General features: G+C 38.3%; 1 protein-coding gene across 1 annotated transcript; it reads right to left on the bottom strand.

Moving 5' to 3' along the window:
* Positions 1 to 2,054: 2,054 nt before the first annotated feature.
* Positions 2,055 to 23,259, bottom strand: adpgk2 (ADP-dependent glucokinase 2). Its single transcript, XM_088334820.1, has 7 exons — positions 22,818 to 23,259; positions 20,667 to 20,826; positions 15,901 to 16,091; positions 5,458 to 5,554; positions 5,254 to 5,390; positions 5,036 to 5,172; positions 2,055 to 3,340 (listed from the first exon to the last, which is right to left on the bottom strand). The coding sequence occupies exons 1-7, from the start codon at positions 23,011 to 23,013 to the stop codon at positions 2,798 to 2,800; spliced, it is 1,461 nt and encodes a 486-aa protein (XP_088190946.1). The 5' UTR covers positions 23,014 to 23,259; the 3' UTR covers positions 2,055 to 2,797.
* Between the last annotated feature and the right edge of the window lie 3,610 nt (positions 23,260 to 26,869).

The raw sequence follows: 26,869 nt of genomic DNA, 5'->3' as shown, positions 1-26,869 counted from the left end.
CGAAACGCGAACGTGAACTAACATGAACATGGAAAAATAAAAAAAATCAGGTCGTTTACACGTCATTTAGCACCCGGGTCTCCACAACAAGTGGTGAGCGGTTAAAGGATAAAGAAAAGAATTATGAATAGGATTTCTTACCTTTGTGGTGCTCAGCAGAAGCCATGCTGTATGTATAGCAAGATCGGAAACTCGCACACCTTCATATTTTGCTATTATTTCTTTCTTAAATGCAATAGTTGTACGCACTACTCTTCTTTTTTCACCTGTAGCAACTTTGCTGCTTGCACCAAACTTCTTCCGAGGCATAATTAGGGGTTAAAACACTTCCTTCACCGATATTCAAAACGAAAGCAAAAAGAAGTGCATGCTCACGTGACAACAGTTCTTCACGAGGGGTGGGGGCAATCTACACCCGTACACAGCTCAGCATCGCCCCCAGCGTACCGGCGTTCGAACTCAGATTTTTTAAACGAAAGGCGAAGCAAGAATTTCTCGAAATTTTTGGTCGAGAACCGATTTGTTCGAACTGAGAAGCGTTCGAAAACAGAGGTTCCACTTTACTTAAAATGGGTCTCTCTGCCGCAGTTATTTAAGAGTGTTGAGGCTCATTTAATCATTTTTGTCCAAAGTAATGATTTCTTAACAGGGTGCCTCCAAAGCTCTTTTGTAGAAGTTTCACAAAACACTGCAATCAAGGATGCCAACATATTTACCCTAAGTGAAGACGGTACTGGGCAAAGAAGGGCGCATGCGCTGTGTATAGCTCTTCCAATTCCAACCGCTCACCAATGTTCCCTCTAATTTTCCACTAGTCTGAGCGTTCACACAAAGTCGGTGAGCAACGCTTGAAACAACAGTGAGCAACCATAATCCCAAGTGTGGCAAGATAATTAATCATCAAACATGTCCAAAACTTGACATCAAGTTGCATTTTGCTGAGTTTCCGGCAATGCTAAATTATTTTTCTCTTTTGAATGAATGGACTCATGTACTATTGCCAAGGTTGTACGGCCTACAACTGTTGTTTGTTCTTTCAATTCTTTCACAAGATTTCCATTTCTTTTTATTTCCTGACATATTTTGTCGCATAATATTGACATTTTTGGGGGCTAATTTAGTCGGTTGTAAGATACAGAACTGTACTTAATCACATTTTTAGTGGAAGATGTTGGCAATAAGATTCACTTGATATAATTGGAAATTGTTTGAATGAAACAAACTTTTTCTTCTTTTTTTCGTGTTTTGTTTCTACTTTTTTTTTTTAAATTCCTTTAAAAAAATCTCATTAGATAGATAGATAGATAGATAGATACTTTGTTCATCCCCGAAGGGAAATTCACATTTCCAGCAGCATCCCTGAGCTGAGAACAATCGAGAACAATCGAAAATAACACGGGAGCTGCTGGAGTGGCTGCCATTCGTGACGGCGCCAGAAGAAACGATTCAATTTGAATCGTTTCATTATGTTTATTTTTTCCGAGCTGTTACTTTTTTTCCTACATTTCTTTCTTTTCTTTTTTCTGGCTTTTTTCTAAATGTTTCCTTCTTTTTTTCTCTTTTGTTTCTTTTTTTCTCAGCTTTTCACTTCTTTTTCATTTTGGTATTTTTCCTTTTTGTTCTATTCCCCCCTTCCTTTAAGTCAGCCGAAGAGCCGTTTAGGCCCCCAAAGAGACGGTTCCTTTTAGTGAGCCGAGCCGAAGCCGGGTTCCCCGACAAACTCTACTAACTTTACTCAACTTCGTTCTCCTTCGACTCGACTTCAAAATACCGCATTTAGGACACAGCGTCAGGGGAACCCGTGTATTTTTACCTTCATGCACTGTAACTTTGACTTGTGTCGCTTCTTAATTAGTAATTTTAAGCCCTCATTTTTGTGCGCTGGCTAGATTTTCTTGTGTGCTGAGAATGTGCGAGCAGTGCGCAATTGCGCACGCGCGCAGCTTAGAGGAACACTGCCACTCACCCAATGAAATTGCTCTAAATTCTCTGGTTAATACCTTTGTCTTGGGTTAAAGGCTGTTCTGTGGCTTTTCATTAAAAAGTGTCAACAATGAACATAAATTGTTTATTGAACTTCCACGTACAAGATTGTTTTGCGATTTACAGCCACAACGGGGTATGTGTGACACCTGGATTCTAAACTGTAGTTAAAATTGTGTCCTATATACACTGGACCAAACCCTTACGCCATTAGTGGTCTCAGCTTTGCATGTTCAACATTTGGCTTTGCATGGAGCAATACATAGATAAATTGCATAAATCTTTTTATCTGCGAGTCATATAGGGCTCACAGGTTTTTGACCTCTGGGATCGTATGATGAAGTAACTGGATTGGCTAACTGGAATGAAAGTGCTTCTGTTGGAGTAGTTAACAGGGGATCTGCATATATAAAAGGTCTATTACACTCACGCCTAATGCAGTCCATTCAGGAATATTTTAGGGAATTTTGGTGGAAGCCTGAGACAACAATGTACAGTAGACAGTTCATGGCAACTAAACACAGACACTTTGAGGCAAATGTGCTTACCACCATGTCACCAGCTTGAGATCTAAACAATTAAAAACAAGAAAGAGCACTTGTTACTCTACAGTTCCTCATTCAAGAGCATTCCATTTGCGTTTCCCGTAAAGGTTCAGAAAGGTAACAACGAAACCCTTAAAACATAATTGCTATCACTTATAATTATTAAGTGCCCCCTGTTGTTATTATCAGCTAACGGGCTAATAATTCCTTGCCTGTATTTTGCATCACATCTAATGATCAGAGTTACATCGTGCTTAGGTTCGGCTCCCTCAAATCTGCAACACCAGACCGGCAGCCGAAATGTTGTCTCCCCCGCCTGCCGTCTGATACACTTTGGTGCAAACCAGCACAGGCGCCACGCAGATCTCGTAGTCTTCCTCTTTCCAGCAGCTGACAGGGCGACTTTCCTGCAGTGGAATGCGCTGACTGCCTTCCCGCCGGCTGACGGAGAAAGACTCGTCCATGATGAGTCGGGCCTTGCTGGGGTCAATGTGGTCGGAACCGCACACGTGACGGTTGGCCGTGAGCGAGGCCTTGGCGGTGGCCGACATGGTGTTCTTCCACTGGGAGCCCCGAGTCACGATCATGGCCTGGAAGGCTAAGGTGTGCACGTGGAGGCGGGTCAGGGGCTTGCCCTGCGCTTGGGGCTCGCCATCTTTGTAGCGCTGATTAACCATGCGGTAGACTTCTCTCATTTGGTCCAGCACAGTCGCGACTCTGGGGTTTGGGTCAGACAGGACTGTGATAGTGGAGCCTTTGAGGAGGCTCAGTAAGTTGGGAAGTTCCTGTTCATTCATCCCCAAAGAATCAGCCTGGGTGAGAAGAAACATGATGGCAATCAGAATATGTGCAGTCTATGCATTTTATAGTTTATGACGATTAAGGAACCAGCAATATGCTTTCTTTAAGACTGAGCAGTTGTTTATCATACACAAAAGTCGTCATGATCACCATTTTAGTATTTAAAGAGGCTCTTTTTAGGTTAGATGATTTGATCGTTCATATAAAAATTTCTGCCCACTTCCCGATTTCTGTGTTGTCTTTTTGCATTTTTATCATGCCTAAAGGTTTCACATCATCAAACCATTTTTAACTGTCACATAAACACTACCAAAGGAAATACAAAATGCCTTATTGAAATGTTGATTCAAAACCTATCCGGCCCTATATGAAAAAGTAATTGCCCCCTGAACATATTAGTGAGTTGAAGAACCTTTGACAGTGATAACAGAAATAAAATGTTTAGGATAATTTCTCATCGCTTTGAAAGAATTTCGGCCCACTTTTCTATGCAAAATTGTTGAGGTGACACCACAACATTTTAAGTGGATTTAAATCCAGAATATGACTGGGCCACTCCTTCACTATTGTGTCACCAATGTTTCCTGTAGGCTTCCATGGATCTGAGCAATCACACTAAGCAATCAGTCTGTGAGCGTTGATTAGAATAACGGAGAGCAACATCAATCCCAAGTGTGGCATTATCAAACATGTCCGAAACCTGACATCTTATCAAGTTACATTCTGCTGGCAACACTAGTTAGTTTTTAAAATTTTAATGAATTGTCTAATTTAATATTCGAAAAGTTGCATGGCCCACATATCAGTTGTTTTTACAATAACTATTACATGAGATTTCTGTTTTTAAAAAAGTATCCTTCGTTACATACTAACATTTTGTGGATTTATTTATTTGGTTACACAAAATAGAGCTCCATTTATACACACTTTTAAGCAAAGGTACAACGTTTGTAAAAATGAAAGTAATTCAAATAGTTTGCAAATTGTTTGCATGTAACACAAAAGTGATCAAACAGACCCCACAAAACATTTTCCTTTCTTCCTAGCATTTAGTTTCTTTTTTCTAGCTTTTGACTTTTTTCTTTTAAAAAAAGATTTTTCCTTTGTTTTTTATTTTTGTCTAATTGTTTTGTCTTATTTTTCTCCTTACTTAATAAGGAGAAAAATAAGACCAAAAAACGAGTTATCATTTTGTGCACAATGTTACATAATAATTGGTAATATATGGATGAAACGCAACAAAAACAAACTGTAAAGCCGTTTGGGTGCCAAAGGAGGCAACTTTTTTGTGAGACAAGCCGAAATAGACCCTTCCCTAAAAAGACGGAAACTTGTACAGCAACATTGACGTATTCGCGAAGGGAGGAAAGGTCGCATAGCTACGTTGTCTAACCGTGCAGACGATTATTAAAGTAAACTACACTTGCCTGTCTATATTTTAATGATTTAGTTATTAAAAAAAAAAGATGCAATAATATACATGTTTTTTAAAAGCAAACTCCAACATCCACAACCATTCTGCCAATGAGAGAGCCACTACCACCTAGTGTAGTAGAGGTGCAATTGCATTTTATTGCAAGACAGTAAAAAAAAAAAAAGAATTTCAGAGGCCTCGCGCCCCGCCCAGCAGTATTGATTAAGGTCTGTTTCTATCGACCTTGATCTTTTAGAACCCCCTTGATTACACAAACAAAATGTTGACATACTTGTGGGATGATATAATGCAGCAGGTCTTCCATAATGCTCTCATCCACAAAACTAGCCATCTCAAAATGGACACCAAGCATGGGAGAAGACGTGGCCAGCACTTCAGCCAGGCGGGAGAGCAGAGCGGCGCGTTCGCCTTAAGTTAATGTACAACTTCGTTTAAAAGCTTCCACAAGATGAGTGACTCCATAAAATGCTTGCCTTGATTTTATACTACCTGACCGGAAAGGAAAGTTGTCCATCATTTGCAAGCCACCTACTACAAGGAGGTCAGGATGAAAACCTTTGAGCTTGTTGGCGAACTCTTCCATGGATGCCAGGTATGGGTTGTGGTCATCACTGTGGACGATGTACCTGCTCGCAAAATAAAAGGTCAAATTTACAGGAACTAGATCAGTGTTCTTTTCCAACTCAGACACACCTGTTGGCTCTACGGGAGAAATGATCCCCCCATTTTGCTCCAGCAGGATATTCCAGAATGAGATGAATGTCTGGCTCTTCTACAATGTTGCCCGCAACTGAGAAATAGAAAAAGTAATGGTTTAAGGCAAACTTTTCCAGAAAGCGGGACAGATTTGGTAAGCTGAAAATGTGCAAGGGCCAAGTATTCAGCCTGGCCTTCTTTGAACACTCTTTGATAAATTCACTCTCGTCACCTAGTAACATTTCTATTTGACTCCCAGGGTCTGGTGAAAAAGTGCTGCTGTGCTGTTAAACAGCTTCCAGTTGCTTCATCTTTTCACAGCATTCTCAGTGTTTTTGGATTTCAGGAAAAAAAAATACACTCCAATTTCCCTTCGTCCTGGAAGCGTGGGCCTCACAGTCAATTTTTCTAATTGGTGTACATATTTATTTTACATTGTGGTCAAAAAAACTGGTAGGCCACATATTGCCTTATTATTTCATAATAAAGTATTTTGCTTATACCTTATATAAAACACATTTCATTTACCCACAAAATAACTCAAAGTTTGGGTGCATATTACACAAAATGTTTTGTGGTATTTGAGCAAGGGTTGATCAGTCAAGAAATATCCTCAACCAAATTTGTACAACATTCAATGCAATAGGAATCAAACCCGGATCGCAGCACTGAGAGCATCAAATCCGAAAACTACTAGGAATGCAGATGACATAGGAAAAGGCATTCATTTTTTTCTTCTCATCATCACACCATCTTTAATTACTCTACCACACTGTTGAAGAGTGGGGCCATGATTAAAATAATTTATTGCTAACGTAAATTATAAGCACTATACAAAAAGGAAATGTACAATGTATTTATTTAATGTCCTTCAAGTTTGATCCGTCATCAGATACGCCAAAGAGTTGAATGAATGAAAACTTTATTTCGAACATTAGAAATTAAAAACAGGACAAACGCAATGACTCAACAACAAAAATGTTAACATGTTCAAAAAGGGGTAGTAAGAAGCAGACCCAGATGCTTATTTTTCTTACCCCATCATCTTTCTTATTACATTTCACAGACAGCTCCTCTTTTGTGTCTAAATATAACAAAACCTCACAGATACATATTACATGGGTAGGATATCAATAATTATAATAATAACAATAGTCACATGTTGTATACTAAACATCGTAGTACCCATTTACTATCATACTGCTGCTAGTCACTAAATATCATTGAGAAACCAAAGATAATAACAACAAAAGCAATGATAACAGTTATGGTATAATAGTAACAATAACAACAAGGTTAACTAGTTGTAAACCATCCATTTACTACGCAATATTTCCAATCTCGAGTATTACTCATACCCCATTTTCGTCATCTCTGTATTCTGCCAATAATCTTATTTGGTATTTAAATTTAAACACACATTTGTTTGCACTATTTAAATTCCCCCAATGTTGCGGTCCAGAGCCTTTGCTCTGAAAATGCTGGTCTACTAGTGATCTCAAGAGCCGAGAAGAGAAACACAAGTTTGAGAGCGTTCCCTATTCGGACCCCGGTGTTGTGGAGTGCTCTGTCCTCTGAGATTCGATCTTCGACCTCAGTGGAACTGTTTAAATCTAGGCTTAAAACACACTTCTATTCTATAGCTTATGAATGACCTATATTTCATGTGGACAATATCGGTGTATTATTTGTTAAAGCAACATCCATTGCAGCCTGGTCATCCTGGAAAGAGGATTACCTTCTCAAGGTTTCTTCATTTTCCTCATGGTGAGGTTTTTGAATTTTTCCTTGCCCCCATGTAGGTTTTAGATCAGGGGATGGTATTAATAATAGTCTGTGGTCTGTGCAGCCCTTTGAGACCACTTGTGATTAAAGGCTATAGGAATAAACATGACTTGACCACGTGAATATTTGGACATTGTTTGATCTCGTAAATTGTTCCAAATTTGACTCCACACACAGACACATACATACATTTACTGGTGGTTCTCACCAGTGGGATTTTGAATTTACTACAGCCCCTTAAGTTATAACTTGCCTCTTTCCAAGTGAATAATTTTTGGATGTTTTCTGGCACGGTTTTTGTTAACCTTAAATAGCAGTTGTGAAGTGAAAAATTTTACTAAATCGTCCAATTTTAAGAATTTGGATTGCGGGAATAAAATATTAGTATGATCGCGATGTCCTACCCTTTGTATGGTTCTAGTTGCACGTTTTTGGAGGATAAAAAAGGGCTGTAGGGAACTTTTGTAATTATTGTCCCAGACTTCTGCACAATATGTCAAGTATGGCAGAACTAGAGAACAATACAATAAATATTGAAATGCTTTTAGATACCTTAGTTTGTATGTGTCTGGTGTGTGTTTGCCAGCTTAATTTATTGCCTATTATGACTCCTAAAAACTTTCTGATACAGCGTCCATTGCAGCATCACCCATTTTTACTTCTAAATCTTGATTTGCCTTGCGATTACCAAAGAATATTACTTTGGTTTTATTTAAATTTAAAGATAATTTATTTATATCCATCCATACTTTTAAGTGAATTAATTCACAATTAATACAGATTACTAAATAAACGTAATTATCAGTTGAATAGAAAATGTTAGTGTCGGGGGACTTCCGGTGGCGCAATGAGGTAGACGGCAGCAAGGAAAGTAGCTCTGACAAAAATCACTAAAGAGTAATGTAATACTTACTTGGAGAAAGACAGAAAAGGTATAAATTGTGACTCATATTAAAGACAAATTATTCAACAAAACATGGTCAAGAAGGGGAAACTTGTCGAGGAAAAGGGCGCTAAGGAGAAAAAGATCGAGGGAGCAGAAGGAATGGCATCGGTCGACGAGGGACGTGACTCGGCCATCCTCCACGAAATCCGTAAATTACGGCAAGAACACACAGAAGCAGCAAGGGAAAGCAAGACTGCGATGACAAGACTGGAAAAGAGCGTCGAAGAACTTCTGGAGCGCACTGTGTTGCTGGAGCGGAGGGTGGAAAGCATGGAGGAGCTACATGCTAACACGGAAGAGCGAACGTCAAAACTAGAGCAATTAACAGTCTCCTTGCTCCAACAAACCACCAAACTAGCAACAAAGTGTCACGACGGAACAACATTAAGATACATGGGATTCCCGAGGGTGCCGAGAGAAAAGACACAATCGGCTTCATAAAAAACTTTATTAAATCGAACATTCCGACAACCGAACATATGGATGTGCGCATTGAGAGGGCACACCGCTCACTGGGGAACAAGTTTCAAGGTAAAGCACTGCCACGGGCAATTATCGTACGTTTCACCGACTACATAGTGAAAGAATCCGTAATGAAAGAAGCATGGAAGCAGAAGACAACGTACGAAGGCAAGACCGTTTACTTCAACCAAGATTACACCACAGAAATCCAAAAAAAGAGGAAACAAGTAAGGGACGTTATCAAAAAGTTAAAGGAAAAGAACGTAAAGGCACAATCACCATATCCCGCCCAGCTGAAGATGTTTTTGGACTCAGGAATAAGAACATTCTCTACACTGATGGAGGCAGCAACATTGCTAAAAGAAATGGGGATCGAAGTGGAAGAGGACAACACGGAGACACTGCAAAAGATGTTGTCAAAGAACATTTGGACCACAGTGACCGGAATCGAGAGGAAGACAAGGGAACACCCCCATCATAGAAGGTGACTTACAAGCTCCTATGGAGCAAAACGAAGCCATATTCGGATTTGGGGAGAAAGAGTAAGGACCATATATGCCCTTTCTATTATAAATTCAATAAGTTAGAAGTAAGTAAAATACCAAGTAAAATTGTTATCTTTAAATTAAAACAATGTATGTATATATATTGGCATAGAGCTACTTTAAAATATTTAGTTAGTTATAACTATGGACGACGGTACAAAAGTTGTTCACGCACTGAGTGCATATTTCCAGGAGGGTAGCCACAACTCTCCAATTGGACTCTTGGAAGACATGGGTTTTTGTTTTTTGGGTGTGTTTTTTTTCTTTTTGGTGGGAAATTATGTGTGCTTGTCAATATGTTTGTTAGTAATTTGGTTTGTTTTGTCAATGGAGGTGTTAGTAATTAATGTAGTGTTTCTGTATGCTTCAAAAATCAGTGAGACTCAATACAAAGCATGAGCAATCTAAATATTGTTTCATATAATGTACATGGGCTAAACCACCCCATCAAGAGAAAAAAGATATTGAATCAACTCAAGACATTGCAGAGCTCAATACAAGAGACACATTTGACCAAGATTGAACATAAGAAGCTAAAAAGAGAATGGGTGAACCAGGTGTTCTACGCATCCTATGGTAAAAGGAGGGGAGTAGCAATTTTACTTGGAAAAGGGGTGGCGTTTAAAGTCGAAAAAGAAGTGAAGGACAATCTGGGGCGATATATAATGGTTATAGGGTCAATGGCCGGTTGGGAAATATCAATAATGAATGTTTATGCACCAGTTGAGGAAAAGGGGACTTTTTTTCAAGTATTAGCTAAAGTAATAACCAACTGTGCGAAGGGAATGTTACTTATAGGAGGTGACTTTAACACTGTACAGAATTGCAAAGTGGACAAGTATCCTTCAGTACATGGAACAAATACAAAGACGTCGAGGATGTTAAATAACATAACTAAAGAATTGGGATTGATAGATCCATGGAGAGAGAAGAATCCCCAAACTAAAGACTATACTTTCTATTCAAACCCGCATGGCAGCTACTCGAGAATTGATTACTTTTACATTTCAAGACAACATATGCATACAGTAGTAGAGTGTGGTATAGAGAATATTACTATAAGTGACCATTCTCCAATTACTTTGAAATTAAGTTTAGACAATGAACCCCATTTTAGGTATTGGAGGATGAATGTATCTCTCCTCTCAGATAAAAACGTAGTACAGGAAATAAAACGGTGTATAAAAGAATATTTCCAAATCAATGACAACAATGAGGTTTCTCCAACAATATTATGGGAAGGAGGGAAAGCTGTAATAAGGGGGAAATTAATAGAAATATCGTCCCGGCTGAAACGAATACGCTTAAAGAATCAGAAGGAATTGGAGGATAAGATTAAGGAACTAGAAGAAGAACATAAAAAACACCAAATGAATCCAGATCACAGGTATTAAAAACAACCAGAAGCAAATTAGATGAACTTTTGACAAATAAAGCAGAAGGGGCTCTGCGCTTTGTGAACCAGAGATACTATGAGATGGGCAATAGAGCCAGTCGACTGCTAGCCTTCCAACTTAAAAAGGCCCAAACAGATAGAATTATATCACAAATAAAACATCCTATCTCTAAACAATGTTTAGTAAAACCCAAAGGTATAGCAGAAGCATTTGCAGATTATTATAAAGAATTATACAAGGACTCAGAAAATGACTTAGATAACTACACGGCACAAAACTTTTTAGGAAAACTACATTTACCAACACTAACAGGGGGGGATACATTAGAAATTATTCACCCCATTACAAAACAGGAAATACAAGATACAATAAATAACTTAAAAATAAATAAATCACCAGGAACGGATGGATTCCCGGGGGTGTTCTACAAAAGCTTTAAGGAAGAATTAACACCAGTACTGCAGAAAGTATTTAACTATGCTCTAACAAAAGGAGATCCCCCCAAATCATGGTCGGAAGCCACATCATAACAGTCCTGCACAAAGAAGGAAAAGACCCAATATTGTGTGAAAGCTATAGACCAGTTAGTTTACTTTGTAATGATCTAAAAATTCTTACAAGCATACTGGCAAAAAGAATGCAGAAATTTATAGCGAAATTAATTAGAAATGATCAAACAGGGTTTATTCCGGGAAGGCAGGGTGCAAACAATATTAGGAGGATACTAAACATAATTACGAGCACAAAATCTAAGACCCAACCCTCGATGTTACTGAGCTTGGATGCACAAAAAGCTTTCGATAGGGTGAAATGGAGCTTCTTACATCAATCACTTATAGCTTTTGGCTTCCCTCCAATATTTGTTGAATGGGTGAAAATAATCTATAAAAATCCGAAATCTCGTCTTAGAGTAAATGGTCACTGTTCAGATTTCTTTGAAATCAAAAGAGGAGTCCGGCAAGGGGATTGCTTAAGCCCACTCTTGTTTGCAATAAGCATAGAACCACTCGCAGAATCAATTAGACAAAATGAGCAAATGAGGGGGATATTGGATGAAGGAGGAACAGAACATAAAATATCATTGTTTGCAGACGACCTGTTGGTAATGCTGAAGGAACCTTCGTTATCAATACCACCACTGTTGGAGAGCCTTAAAATATATGGAGAAGTAGCTGGGTATTCAAATAATGAGAGCAAATCAATAGCAATGATGATACCAGGAAAATGTCCAACAGATGTGATTGAAAGGTTTGATTTTAAATGGACAAATAAAGGGTTTAAATATTTGGGGGTGACCATTACACCACATTCCACACAGCTGTTTGATGCAAATTATGGAATGTTGATAAAAGAAATAAGGAAAGATTTGGAAAAATGGGAAATTTTGCCCTTAAGTCTTATCGGCAGGATAGAAACAATCAGAATGAACATATTACCAAGACTATTATTTCTGTTTCAATCCCTTCCAATTCTGATCCCAGCATCCACATTTAAAATGTTAAATAAGTTAATAGCAAAATTCCTTTGGCAAAACAAGAAACCTAGAATAAAATACGAAACCCTGTTAGCTCCTAAAGAAAAGGGGGGCCTAGACCTACCCAATATTAAATATTACTATTGGGCAGCTCAAATTAAAGCACTCATCTTGTGGATTACTACAGACAAAGATGCGATATGGGTGGACATGGAGCAACGATCTTGTCCAAATATGCTGGTGGAATCGTTACCATACATATCAGTCACGAGGTGGAAGAAATTAAAAATCCAGAATGAATGGATTAAGGGAACTATTAAAACTTGGTCAACAATACAAAAAAAATTAAAAATATCAAGATCTGTGAATAGGGCTACCAAAATAGCGAAAAATCCAGACTTTAAACCTGGGGGTATGGAAGTAGGGTTTCAAAAATGGGCCCAAAAAGGACTGATGTTGATTACCCAAGTATTGGAAGCACAGGCAATGAAATCATTCGAACAACTCCAACAAGAGTTTGACCTACCCAGAAATGATTTTTACAAATATTTGCAACTAAGGCATTACCTCCAGAAACACGAGGAATGGGGGAAAATATGTAAGGAGCCAACTAAGGTAGAGGAATTATTAATATCGTATACAAAAGGACAATCAATAAAGGGGGTTATATCAAAACTATATAAAGCCCTGAGAATGGATCTCAGTAATGAGGACATGGCAGTTAAGGAAAAATGGGAACAAGAAACTAATGTAGCGATAAAAGACAACGAATGGGAAAAAACATTGAAAGAGGGACACAAAATGACCAACAGCCCGACATGGAGGGAGTTTGAATGGAAAGTAAAAATGCGATTCTTCTATACACCCTCTATCACTTCAAAATATAAAAATACCTCAAATCTATGCTGGCGTAACTGTGGGGGGGTCGGTGACTTTACGCATATTTTCTGGAATTGCCCTGTAATATTAAATTTTTGGAGAAGTATCCAGAGAGAAATAAAATTAATCACGGGCTGGGAGTTGCGGTTGGACCCAAAGGCTTACGTAATAGGAATTTTGCCAGAAGAATTACTATCTGGTCAACAGAAATATATACTAAGGGTAATGCTTCTGGTAGCAAAGAAAATGATCACAGTGTCCTGGCTGAAACCACAACCTCCTGACATAAAACAATGGAGAGACAAATTAAAGCAAATGTACATTATGGAAAAAATCACTGCAAGACTTCAACTGAAACTTGACCAATTTGAGAAAAGATGGAAGCCTATCACACAAATTTTACTTGATGTCTAAACACCTCCCCCTATTTATTATGTGCGTTGTTTTTTTTTTTTGGGTGTATATTTTGATTTATTATTTTATATATATATATATATATATATATATATATATATATATTTCTTTTTGTATGGATGTATTGTATGAACGTTTATTCTTCCTTTCTATTAATAGTATTTTTTTCTTCTTTGTTGTTTCTTCTGTTATTTATGAGTGTGTCAAGTGTATATATTATGTGTTGATGTATGATGGAGGAATCAAACCTCTGTCAAAATTGGTGTGAGAAATAAAAAGTTTAAAAAAAAAAGAAAATGTTAGTGTCGTCTGCAAATATTACTCATTTTAATAGTTTTGAAAGATTAAAAATATTGTTAATAAATAAATTAAATTACTTGGGACCCAGGATAGAACCCTGTGGAAAGTATTCAGATGACAACTCTTGCCTTTTCACATATTACATCCTCCCCGTCACATAACTATGAATCCATTGTAAAGCCAAGCCCCTGATGCCATACCTTTCCAGTTTTTTAGACAGTATATTTTGATTAATGGTATTAAATGCTTTTTTTTAAATCTTAGATTCAAATATTTTGTGCACATATATAGCTGCTACTCCTCCTACTTTGTTTGTTCTATTTACATGGTTCAAACTATAGTAATTTAATTCAAAATCAACTCCCGTTTCCTCATTGAACCACGTTTCAGAAACTGTTCAGGTTCTCAAAGTGCTGTAACCATTCTGTAATGTCTTCAAAATTTGTGTACATGCATCTACTGATGAGGTGAATTATTGAGAATTTCCCTTCTGATAAATATTACATTAATTTACAGTATAGTATTTGCAAATCTTCTGAGCTAGCTGATAGAAATTTGTGGTCAGGATCAAATTCATCCAATTGTGAATTATTGTAGTCAGTGTAATCAATAATGCTCAGTTCCGGCAAATTAAGGCCCGATTTTTTGATAGATTTTTTTATTGTGATCTGTAATAAAGGTGTCCATGTTGTCAGTCCAGGATACCATTGTATCATTTGAATCCATCATTGTCCGAGATTATCCAGTGTCATTATATGTATTTACGGCTCTATACAGGCCTTCAGGCAAATCTGTCCAGCTCCTGCATTTCTCGTATCCATATAATTTTTGCTTCTTTTTGTATACTCTACAATTTGAAGTCCAAGTTCCCTGTATCTTATTTTTTTCCTCAAAAATTGAGCTTGTCTTGCAATGTCAGTTTTTTTTAATTTCGCTTAAGTGTTCATTTAAATAAACATTTGTCCCTTTTAGTTTTTTCACTTACTTAAGGATTTCATGTATTTGTTTCCTGTTGACAAACCTCAGTATGGTACCTTTAGGCTGGTTCTCACCTCTTGATAATGAATGGCATGCTTCTATGTGCTCAGCATTGATAGATATCCCCTTATGAGTCATAAAAGCAATGATCTGTTGCTCAGCAGATTCTTAAACAGCTTTCGTTGTATTACTTTTATTTGTCACAGCCTTGGCATAGGTCTGAGGTTTGATGTCCAGACCGGTGATAACAATGAGATAATGATTCTGGTGCACCGTTCCGGTTCTGCTACACAACCTTCTAGCGCATTAATCCTCTTGTCCTTCATATTTTCGTCGTTTAGATCTTTGATTTCAGCCATTAAACTCATGATTGTATTTTGATGTTTGGTACCTATATCCATTTTGTCCATCATAAAGCTGAGTGACTTTTTGATTTCCTCAAGTTCCTTGTCCCTGCTCACCATCTAAAAAATTCCACGCTACTTTGACGGCACCGTCCGCTGATCCCCTCACCCGAGCGCCCTCAGACTCTCCGGTTGTTGTTTTGCCGGACCTTCTATACCCGGTCTATGATCGCTTTGTAGAACAGTGCCGCCATGTTTGCCTCTATACCCTGCTGCGTTCAAGTGGCGGAGGGAACAGATGAGACGCAGTGGCAAAATAGGCATTAAATGGTGTGGATTGGCATAGTAGGTGAACATGATCGTACCCAGGGGTCTGCTGCTGTTTTGGACATGGTTAAGCTAAGCGACATTAGCTCCCTCTAGCTTCGCTTGACAGGGTGACCAATTTGAACCCGGCTCCAAAATCAATCGAACGGCCACCGTGGGCTCGTATTCGGACGCTAGCTCGGTTGGTCTCCGCGGTGCACGGCGTCCGAAAGTAGTTCTAGAAAACGAAGTCCGACAGAGTCAAACTTGTGGGGGTAAAATAGTTTGTTTTCCTTGTGGTGGTTTTTTTGTTGCATTTCTATCTTTCTAACATTTGGTACAATGAGTAGCAAGTGTGATGATGGGATAAAATGCAATGCCTTCTCACATGGCATCTACATCCCCAGTGGATTTAGGCTTATCATCATCAGTTTTTTTCTTTAATGTTATTATTGGGCCTAGCCGAAAGAAAATTGTCAGACATTAAAAACGGTCCGTGGTACAGAAAAGGTTAGGGACCACTGGTGAATCAAAAATGCAGTCAGCGCACACAAAAAGTTTGACAGGCATTTGGGGTTGCAGCAGTTTGTGATGGTCTACACTTCATTACCAGTGATGTGCTTTGACAGGACGTCCGTAAAGTCCGGGCTGAAACTTCCCCCTAGCAGCACGTCGCATCCCTCATTGGCCATGCGGCCGGCCATGACAGGGGCGTTTCCACCAACCGACCATCGGTTTCCAGGTAGGTCACGGGATGCATCCACCAGCTCGCCGAAGAGCGTCTTATTTAGCACAAAGCGCCTGGGAACAACACGAGGAAAACCAAAGCAAAAAAAAAAAACTTTAAAATTTTTTTGGCCACAGCTATGAAGACATCCCGAGGGGGGGAAGCAGACAAACTGCAGGGCTGTAAACCATTTAGTGATGTTAATGAACTCGCATAGGCTAGGTTCACACTACAGGGGAATCAGATTTTTATGCACGGACGCAACTTGTATCTAATGTGTTAAAGTCCGTCTGAACGGCACATATACGCTTATTTTCACACCAGACCTAGGCCATTTTCATATTGGGTCCGAAATGAAATGAAATGATCTGCATTTATATAGCGCTTTTCAAGTCAATGACTTCCGAAAGCGCTTTACAATGTGCTCCACATTTCCCAATAGCGGCCTTGCAGGCATGTAAGGCGCTAACCTGCTTATTGGGGGTATTAGGGGTTCAGTGTCTTACCCAAGGACACTTCGACATGTAACACGGACGAGCCGGGATTCGAACTGGGATTCCTTGATCCGAGCGCTCTACCTCCTGAGCTACTGCCGCGATATGTATCCCATCTTTTGGAAAGCGACTGCTGTGTTACAGTTGAGACGCATCCATGTGACTTGCATCATGAACAGTAGAGGTAAAATCGTGTCTAAAAAATTTAGCCAAACCCGACCCAAGTCGCTGGTATATAAACCCAAACCCGCCCAAACCCGACGGATTAACTTGATTTGATAAACCTGAAGCTTTAATTTGCCGCTAAAGTAAACACGAAGTTTCACTTCGGCCGTGCGTACTTCAGTGCCAAAATGTGCGTTTAGACAGAACTATCCAACTTGGGGTTTCCTTTGGGCCGGGCCCCTAAATTTAGTGTGCACTGCAAATGTACTGCCTAAATTAACTGAACGAAATGAACGAAAGTGAAACTGCACAAAATGAGACAGAAAAGAAAATCAAATTCTGCAGATTACAAGCTTCAAATTGTGAAAGATTTTGCGAAAAAGCATAAAGTTTATAAAGCTTGTAAGCTATCGGCAAGAAGCAGAAATGATGTCTGTGTGTGGTAGGATTTAGTGATTCTGAGTTAAACTGATATTTTGGTAAGCATTTTCTTTATCTTAATAATTACTTGAGTAAACGTAAGGGTATGCTGTGTAGATCCTTCACGTGAGAGAAGCCAGACCGGCCCAACTTAATGATTAACAATTTAAGCCCGGGCTTATAATTTTACCTCTACTAGTCGTAAACATCACTATTCTGCCTTCAACCAGGCGGTAGGTGGCAGAGAAATAAAAAATCACGGCGGAAGAAACGATGGAGGGACATTAAATTCATCATTCTTGGAAAATGAACACTTGTTTAATATTTAACTCTCAGAACAGCCGACATTGCATCAAGGATTCACAACATGTCGCTCGAGTTTGTTCTTAAAGCTCTAGTGTTTCTTAACAATAATTACGTTCAAATCACACAACACAGAAGCCATTCAATAGAAGAAATCGAGGTTTTTGGATTTAAATAGTATTAGGGGGAAAACGCGCCACTGTTAACATCTTGAGTAATTCAGCGCCAAAACTGCGTTTCTTCCGCAAACAAAAGTGCATTGCGTGAGATATGTGTCTCACAGTTGTGGCACCTTCACACAAGAAAAGTCGTATTTAGATGGAAAGGTGAGTTTCCAAAAAATTCGGAATTGAGCATCAAACTCTGCAGTGTGAATCTAGCCATTGACTACAACTCAAAGATAACAAAGGAAAAAAAACTCCAACAAGATTCATTAAGCAGCACGGCGGCGCAGTGGTTAGCGCTTGTGCGGCACAGTTCATGTCATGGGAACCTGTCGTGGGTTCAAATCCAGCTCCAGACTTCCTGTGCGGAGTTTGTATGTTCTCCCCGTGCCTGCGTGGGTTTCCTCCGGGCACTCCGGTTTCCTCCCACGTTCCAAAAACATGCATTTCAGCCGGTCCAAATTGTCCCTAGGTGTGAATGAGCGAATGAGTTGTCTGTCCCTGTGTGCCCTGCGATTGGCTGGCAACCAGTTCAGGGTGTCCCCTGCCCACTGCCCGGAGATGGCTGGGATGGAATCCAGCCCCCCCCCCGCGACCCTAATGAGGATAAGCGGTACGGCTAATGAGATGAGATGAGAAGATTCATTAATTGTAATGCTGATCCGGGTGATCCATTTTGACTGTTGTCAATGATTAAATGGCACCACCTTCAAATTATTTTTGGTTATTTTATTAATCTTTATTTTATAGAACACAGAACAAGTGAGAAAGACAATAAGTCTTGAATTTCAACAGGGTCCTGACACTCAATTTGCAAATATTATCATCATTATAATTAGTTATGAATGACGTTTGTAGCTTTAGAATTGTTAGCAAATGCACTTAAAAGTTTCTTGTTCAGTTTTATGAAAGGAGATGATAATATAGAGGTGATTTGGTTTTGAATGAACACTTAACCAGAGGTGGGAAGAGTAGCCAAATTTTTTACTCAAGTAAAAGTACTGTTACTTCAGAATAATATTACTCAAGTAGAAGTAAAAGTAGTCATCCACTCACTTGAGTAAAAGTAAAAAAGTACTTGGTGAAAAAAATTACTCAAGTACTGAGTAACTGTAGCAACATCATATTTATTGTTTAAAAAAAAACAGATCATCAAATTATCAAAGTCCATTCATTAACAAAAAAAATACATTTAATTTAAAAGTAGATTAAAACAATCAACGTAAATTCAGAGCTTTAATTAAAAAAAAAATAATAATATAAATCAAATAAAATAAGCACATGTAGCACAAAGTAGCACAATTAAAGCCCCAATACTTCACAGGCGCTGCAAGCATAACGACAAGCTAGCTGGTGTTTGGCACCCTTTTTAAGGGAAACATGCTTTTGATGTGAGGTCAGGGGGGCTCCTCCTGTTTTGTGATTTCTTAGTCTGTATTGCTAAGCGACATTTTTCGATCGGTTTCATCTGTAAACAAAATTTCCCCTGTTCAATTTGAATATGGTCACGTGATGAGGCTGCTACGTTTGATTGGTTATAAATGGTAGAGGCTGACGGAAGTCTCAGTCATAATAAAGACAGACGCATACTTACATGGAGGGAGTTTATTAAGTAACGAAGTAACGACTTCAATGTTGCCTAATATAGCGGAGTAAAAGTACCGTTTCTTCTTCACAAATGTACTTGGGTAAAAGTATAGGGATCTAAAAATACCCCCAGAAGTACAAAATTTCTCAAAACTTACTCAAGTAAATATAACCGAGTAAATGTACTCTGTTACTACCCACCTCTGCACTTAACTGAATATGATTGACAAAGTCAACATTGTGCACCAACTTATATCTTTACACAAAATGTTAATATTCTGGGCTTTTTGCTGCAAAAATCATGAGCTCTAAAAAAAATTGTCGGCAATAAATGAACTCCAAAATGTACATAAAAGTTTTGTAAAAATGTGTGTCAATGGTGTCAAATACACCTGAAGGGAACAGGCGAACAATATACACTTTAGTGTTAAAGAAGGTTGTAGGTTTGAAAACCCTGCAGCTAATTAGGATCCTTGTTTAACTACCTTTCCAACAATACCTGGTTTGTCGGGTTTGTGAAAATAGGGATTACATTAGGGTGGTCACGGACCCTTTTGTCAACATACTAAAATTCCATCTATAGTTTGCACACATTGACTAAAAACTATTTTAATTTTATATCTATAAATGCATTTTATTTGAAAAAATTGCCATCAATATAAAAAAGTATGCCTAGTTTCATAACAATCAAAATAGACTAATCTAAACCCACCATGAGATTATGCATGGATTGAATTTGACATATTTGAGTATTCTGATACTAAAAATCATTTAATGTTTCGTCGAACATTTGTTTTTAATTCTTCTTGCTTACAATGAATAATTTGGTTTTATTTTACTATTGAACAAATGCAAAAAAAAGCATACTATGCCATTTTTAATTGTTTAAAGCTTATGAAGGATAATACATGTTTGGTTACTACACTAAATAATGTTTATAGTACCAGAGTTGATTGGTTACTTTGATTATGTTGAATAAAAAGAGGGGAATGATAAGAACATAATTTAATGTTTATTCTGAGATTTGTTTTCATTCTAATTGCTTGCAATGGACAATGTAGTCCTTTTTCAACTATTGAACACCAGCAAAGACATTATTGTGCACTTTAAATAATTATTTTGACTATTGTTGAGGGAATGCACACTGTTGCATCATGGTCAAGATTTGCCAATCAAGTTGTTGTTCATTGAATATCCACACCCTTTAGGGTTGGTCTGCTTTTTGTAACTCAAGAGATTTTGATAAAATAAGAACAGGTTCTGAGAAGGGCTTTTGGAAAAGGTTGGATTTTTACAAATCTAGGGTTTTGTAACGTTTTCTTTGTTCTTCTTGCAAGTTCAAAATGTATTTGTCTCACTATTTTGGGAGTATTTTAAACTGTAAACTTATTGACACAAAAACGTAGAGCCCAAAAATGTTAGGAGTTACACAGGCGTACTGATGACAGAAGTACATACATGAACATGCAGTATTGACTTTACACATTATTTAAAACAAAGCTTTAAAGTTACTTACTCTGCTGCTGCCCCCGGAGCAAAAAAGTAGGCAAAGCTCTGAGACAGTTGCTCAGCATTTTCTATGTAGTCATGATGAAGTGGCTGCTCAGCGGGTGTGAGGCCAATTTTATGGAGGAGAGACACACCGTCCACAAGCAGATCCACACACCCCCCAAAACCTGCACGAAAACCAATAGATAGTAGTGGGCGGGTGATACTGGGATTATTTTTTAAATCGGTCTAATTCTAGTAAACCTGGGGGACTATTGATCAATACAGATTCGATTTTGCTTCCAAATGTCATCATTGAATAATTGATCGCTTCCCCCTTGAGTTAATTTATAATTTCTGTAAATACAGTACAAATATTTAGGCATTAGAAATGTTTAATTTTGTTCATTAAATGGCATTGCAAACTTTAGCAGTACAAAAAAAGAAATAAAAATCTCTATTACAAGTTTTTCAGAACTAAATCCAAGAAAGTCAAACCGAAAAGCAGCAATGTAACAGAATACAAATATTGTATCACTATTTGAGCTAAAGAACTAAAGTCAATTTCATTACATATTTAAAAATAAACTATAATGTAATGCTACTATGTGTGAATTGTCTCTGTTGCCAATAAGACAACGGATTGAGGGAAAGTAACATGTTTCCATTTTTTTCAAGTGCTTGTGTCAATTGGTGGTGTTACTGCAGTAGCAGACCACTTAAGCACAAAAAATGACACATGATATTCCCTGTTCTGTAGTTACAAAAAAAACTACACTAAAAGCCTGCCTCAATTTTTTCTCACTTCTGGTAGGGGAGGAATTAATTTTGCCTACTCTTCTGCTTGGCAGGTAGGATGCAACAGCAAGCCAGGTAGGAAAATGTGCTAAGTGTGACTGTGAGTTGCACAATCAGGCATACACTTGAGTGGTCAAGGGTGCTGGATGAGAATGCAATGCTGCACTATCTACATAAAAAAGCGATGCTTTGAGAAATTTGGTGTAGGAGCAAGGTATTGATCCCAGGACAACAGTGTTGATTTGGTTCAGTTACTTGCCTATTATCGATAACATGGATACTTGGAACGATATTCCCAATCCTAGTGTATGGAAATTGTGTAAAGTGCGTGAAACATGATGGTAATGTTTATTTTTTTGGTTTGAACAAATTTATTGACACTAATAACAAAAAAACAATCATGACAATCACAACAGCAATCAAGCACATTCACAATATTATATTCCAATATGATGTTATTAACAGCAAACACAATGTGAGGGTTTGAACAAACCTTCTCGAAAATCCTATTAGCAATCAAACATATTCACAATTTCATTATATGACATCTTTGTTAGTGTCAATAGATCTGTCCAGGCCAAAGTGATTGTCTTTTTTTGGTCTGAACAAATCCCTTGACACCAACAACAGAAAACAATCATGACCAACACAACCAAAAGCCCAGCGGGGAAATGTATTCATGTAGGCAGTTCTGGTCAACTGGCGCATACCGAGACATCCTAAACACTACAATAGATGCCACGTAGAAGCTTCACATAACGAGCATGAGCACATACATGCATTATGTAAGTACATGCTAACCCACATAATGGTATGTCCATGTGGCTCCAAGTGGCCAAAGGTTGGAGACAAATGATAATAACTAATTTCAATATGCTGTTGTACAATAATGCCAGGATTAAATGAAAAGCTTTACCTTTATGCAATACATATGTATCTACTTATTTGGACCAATGTCGCACGAATACATCTAGCTAACGAAAGTAAACATTCTGAATAACTGCACGTTTTTGGCACTTCTTGAAAATATTCGAATGCACGTGTATCCAAGACCAGACTGAGGGGCGTCTGATAAAATAAACTTGAACAAGACGATGTACGTTGTGTGGACTGGAATTTTGCATATGACTTCATAATTTAATTGCAACTTGACACCCTGCGTTTTGAAATCACTTCAATTAAGCAGGACATTTGCTTGAAACACAATTCTTGAAGAATGTCGAGTTCCCACAGACCAAATTAGGCCTACCTTAAACTAATGACACGTTACAAAACACAACAATTGTGCTGTCGTAGAAATTGAACAAGTACAAATTCGAATGTAAATAAATTAGGTATTTATTGATACGGCAGGAGCTAAACTGTGCTGAACAACCCTTACCGATGGCTACTTTTGGACGAGCAACTTGATTTATTCCGACTTTGCTCTCGGCGCGAAGAAGCGACGACAACACGACGTCCAGCCGTCCGTCCAGAACCTCATTGTTGGGTAACCGAAACCAAACAGCCAGAATAACGACAAATAATGAAACTGCAGAGCCATATTTCACCCACGAAGCCCTGTGAGCTCTTTCCATACTTACCTAACGAGTTAGGCACTAGTGAACATTGGCACTCGCCAAGTAGGAAGTTCCAACTGAGTATCTAATAGCGCTTGATTTTTTCACGTGGTGTCCTGGACGTGCAACTGACATCAGCTGCGACATGTCCTCATTAACATGTTCAATTAATTTACTGATTTGAATACACATTAAATTGTAAGTCTCTTGAAAATTTCATCGAATTCGATATTGTTTCGGTATCGACTTTCGGGTGTCGAGTTGGTGATGGATTATCAAGTGCACAAAACGAACATACCCTTAGTACTCCCTGTAGGAGGCGCGTTCATTCTAGCTCGGTTCCTTAAATAGAAACGTCTCTTTCTGCTCCTCAGATTGTTTTTGTTGCTTTAATCCAATGGTTCCCAAATTTTTGCAGACTGGCGCTCTCTTGGTTCCCCAGTGACTTCCCACACTGTGTTAATTTATTTTTTTTAATTTTTGAAGACTCAATTAGGGCAGCACGGCGATGCAGTGGTTACGCGTGTGCGGTACAGATCTGAGGTCATGAGATCAAACCTATACCTGTCAACCTGTACGTTTTCGTTTATTATGCATTTCAAGACGTGTACGACGTACAAGAAAATCTGTACGGAAAAACGCATATATGTCAATTATGGGTACCATCCGGTATACACCGACTATCACGAAGCAGTAAATCAATCAAGTCAAATGAGTCTGAGTTGTGTAGTGAAAGGAAGTCCGTCTCTTTTTAGAGAACCGGCTTTTTCGGCTCAACTCATTGAAGAGAGCCGTCTCTCCAACGGCTCACTTGCTTCGATGCATTATGTAACGAATTATTATGTTGTATAAAGAAGTTAAGAAAAAAGTAAGTATAAAAGTAGAAAATGAAAATAGGCAGGTTTGTGGTTATCCCTTTAATCAGTATATTACCAACGATAATTTAATGCAGAAAATGAATTAATAATTGTAATAAGAAAATGTATTATTCTACTTAATTATATTGGCAGGTATTTTTTCTTCTACAGTGAACGTCCAAGCTACTTAATTTTTGAACTTTTTTATAATAAACCTCATTCATGTCGAGCAACTCAGTATCTCACAACATAATGTTAATTAACAGTATATATGATATAACTAAACACATGTACAATATAACATGTTAAACTACATAAATAAACACGTTTGAAAAAAAATATGGTGTAAGATTATTTTGTAAGGCAAAATGTGACAGTTTGTAAGGGCATGGAGCTGTGGAGGTTGACAGGTATGCAAACCTCCTGTGTGGAGTTTGCATTTTCTCCCCGTGCTTGCGTGGGTTTCCACCCACATTCCAAAAACATGCGTTTCAGGTTAATTGGCCGGTTTAAATTGTCCCTAGGTGTGGATGAGCGAGCGAGTGAGTTGTCTGTCTCTGTGGGCCCTGCGACTGGCTGGCAACCAGTTCAGGGTATCCCCTGCCCACTGCTCTAAGATAGCTGGGATGGGCTTCAGCAGCCCAGCGACCCTACTGAGGATAAGTGATGCAGATAATGGATGGATGGATGGATGGATAACACTCAACCATATTGAAATGTTAAACCTACAGAAAACAGAACCATCTTCTGGTGAGCTTTGTTCGGGTTGCTTTCTGTTGACCATTTTTAAATTTTCAATTCTTCAATCGATAAAAGTATCCACCCACCTAAGAAATACACTAGATAGCACTTCAAACTTATTAAAATAGTGTTCTGGAGAATTTTAGAACTAAAACACCACAAAATAACATTCCAATTATTTATTGTCTTCATAACAAAGTCAACATCGAACTAAATAACATTAAAAAAATCATCTAAAATGAAGTAAATAACAACAAAATAAATTGTGCACGCTATAAAATGTAAACATAGCACACTTAAAATAATCCACATACTTTTAAGGCTGTAAACATAACATGTCTGCAATTAGTGTAGTATAAAATTTACCATGTGCTACTGCAGCATGTTCATCAGTGCAAAAAAATGTATTCAACTATTAATTCAAACCCACCATTCCTGCTAACTTACTAACACTACTGCTACAACTATTTATTACTCTTATAACATTTCACTTATTAACTTGCTTAAATAAAAAGTGTTACCTCTAATCAATTATGCAGGTTTGGGGTTGGACACTATTTTTAGCTAGAGTCACAGCATTGGTTATGTCTTTGTGCCTTTGCAAACGTTTTTCGTATGGTGTGAAAGGCGCTAATGCTGCTTGAATGGAGGTTTGTTACCTCCCAGTTCACTTGTAGATGTACCTTCTTTGTCTTTTACTTGTAATCCTTTTTAACATGTCGTGTATTTTAATATGTGATAATTTTAAGGTGCTTGTACAAATTACTTGTGTTTCCTCCGGACCTAGCGACTACGCGAAAGCAAATTCCGCAACGGGCGTTTTTTTCTGTTCCACGTCCGCTTTGTTAAAACGAAAATAGGTCTAAACAAGTTATGTACCGCCCTTGTTCGGTGCAAGCTTCGTTTCCTTCTCATTTGTTGACTCTGGGACTATGTTTTACGGAGTCCGCCATGACACTCAATGAGCTCACATGGTGGGTGTGGCATAGTGTGGTGCTTGCAAACTTTGAATGGCGTTTATTGGCTTGTTCTACTATTAAAACTTGCCTCTGATTGGTCGGCGGTTTTAAAACTCGAACAGTAACAATTGTGGTTGGCCAAAACTCTATTACTCACCACAAAACCTTGAAAAAAAACGCAGTGCTTTGCAGTTTCACAACCGCACTACGTCACATTTGCGATGTCGATTTGATTTCGGTTAATCGTGGAGCCTTAATGTGTTGGGTACAAATCGTCAAACAAACGTTCAAACTTCTGACTTTGACTTCGGACTCCCGCCCCTCTACCGCCCCTTTCTTCCTCACTGACCCCCCACCCCAGATCTTTCCACCCCCCCAGGAGGGGCGGCACCGCCCACCATGGGAACCACAGATTAAAGTTTAATCTGTACTGTGTACAGTATTATCAATTATTATGCAACAAGTCATAGAAATTGAACAAATAAAAATGTAAATGTAAAAATTAGGTATTTAAAACACAGGATCTAACGCTGCTAAACAACTCTAAACATTTAATAAGGGGGATAGAGCAAAAAGAGAGAAAAAATAGAAAATGGGGAAAAAGACACAAAAGAAAAAAATAAAACAGGACAAAGAGGAAAAAGGTAAAAGGAAAAAATCAAGAAAAATGAAAGTAAAAAAAAAACAAGAAAAAAGCTAGACCGGAAGAAGTAAAAAAAAGTATGTGTGAAAGGTATTACAAAAAGAAAAAAAAATGAGAAAAAAAAGAATAAAAAAGAAACCGAAAAAAAGAAAGGGAAAAAGAGAAATGTATATTACCAAAAATAATAACATAATGCACATTGTAATTAAACATTTTTGACATATGAAATGAAATGAAATGATCTGCATTTATATACCGCTTTTCAAGTCAATGACTTCCCAAAGCGCTTTACATTGTGCTTCACATTTCCCAATAGCGGCCTTGCAGCCATGTAAGGCGCTAACCTGCTTATTGGGGGTTTGGGGGGTTCAGTGTCTTACCCAAGGACACTTCGACATGTAACACGGACAAGCGGGGATTCGAACTGGGATCCCTTAATCCTAAAACGATCGCTCTACCTCCTGAGCTACTGCCGCCCATATGTGTTATTCTATTACATAATAGCATTTATTTGGACAGGGGACTTTCTGAACTAGTTGCCAGGTAGTCGCAGGGCACACAGAGACATACAACCACTCGCTAGTCACACAGCCAATTAACCTGACATGCATGATTTTTGGAATGTGGGAGTGCCCGTAGGAAACCCTCACAAGCACGGGGAGGACATGCCAGCT

Source organism: Urocampus carinirostris, chromosome 4 (assembly GCF_059441175.1).
Source record: "Urocampus carinirostris isolate Australia breed hairy pipefish chromosome 4, RoL_Ucar_1.0, whole genome shotgun sequence".
NCBI classification, from domain to species: domain Eukaryota; kingdom Metazoa; phylum Chordata; class Actinopteri; order Syngnathiformes; family Syngnathidae; genus Urocampus; species Urocampus carinirostris.
The sequence above is the reverse complement of the archived record's forward strand: the minus strand, read 5'-3'. Positions and strand labels throughout refer to the sequence as shown.

Excerpts from the sequence above, each read along its gene's own strand:
- adpgk2 (XM_088334820.1), bottom strand. The coding sequence starts at position 23,013 with ATGGAAAGAGCTCACAGGGCTTCGTGGGTGAAATATGGCTCTGCAGTT. Across the intron at positions 5,391-5,457 it reads TTCTCCCGTAGAGCCAACAG|GTACATCGTCCACAGTGATG; the intron begins GTGTGTCTGAGT and ends TTTTGCGAGCAG. Across the intron at positions 3,341-5,035 it reads TGCATTATATCATCCCACAA|GCTGATTCTTTGGGGATGAA; the intron begins GTATGTCAACAT and ends CTTCTCACCCAG.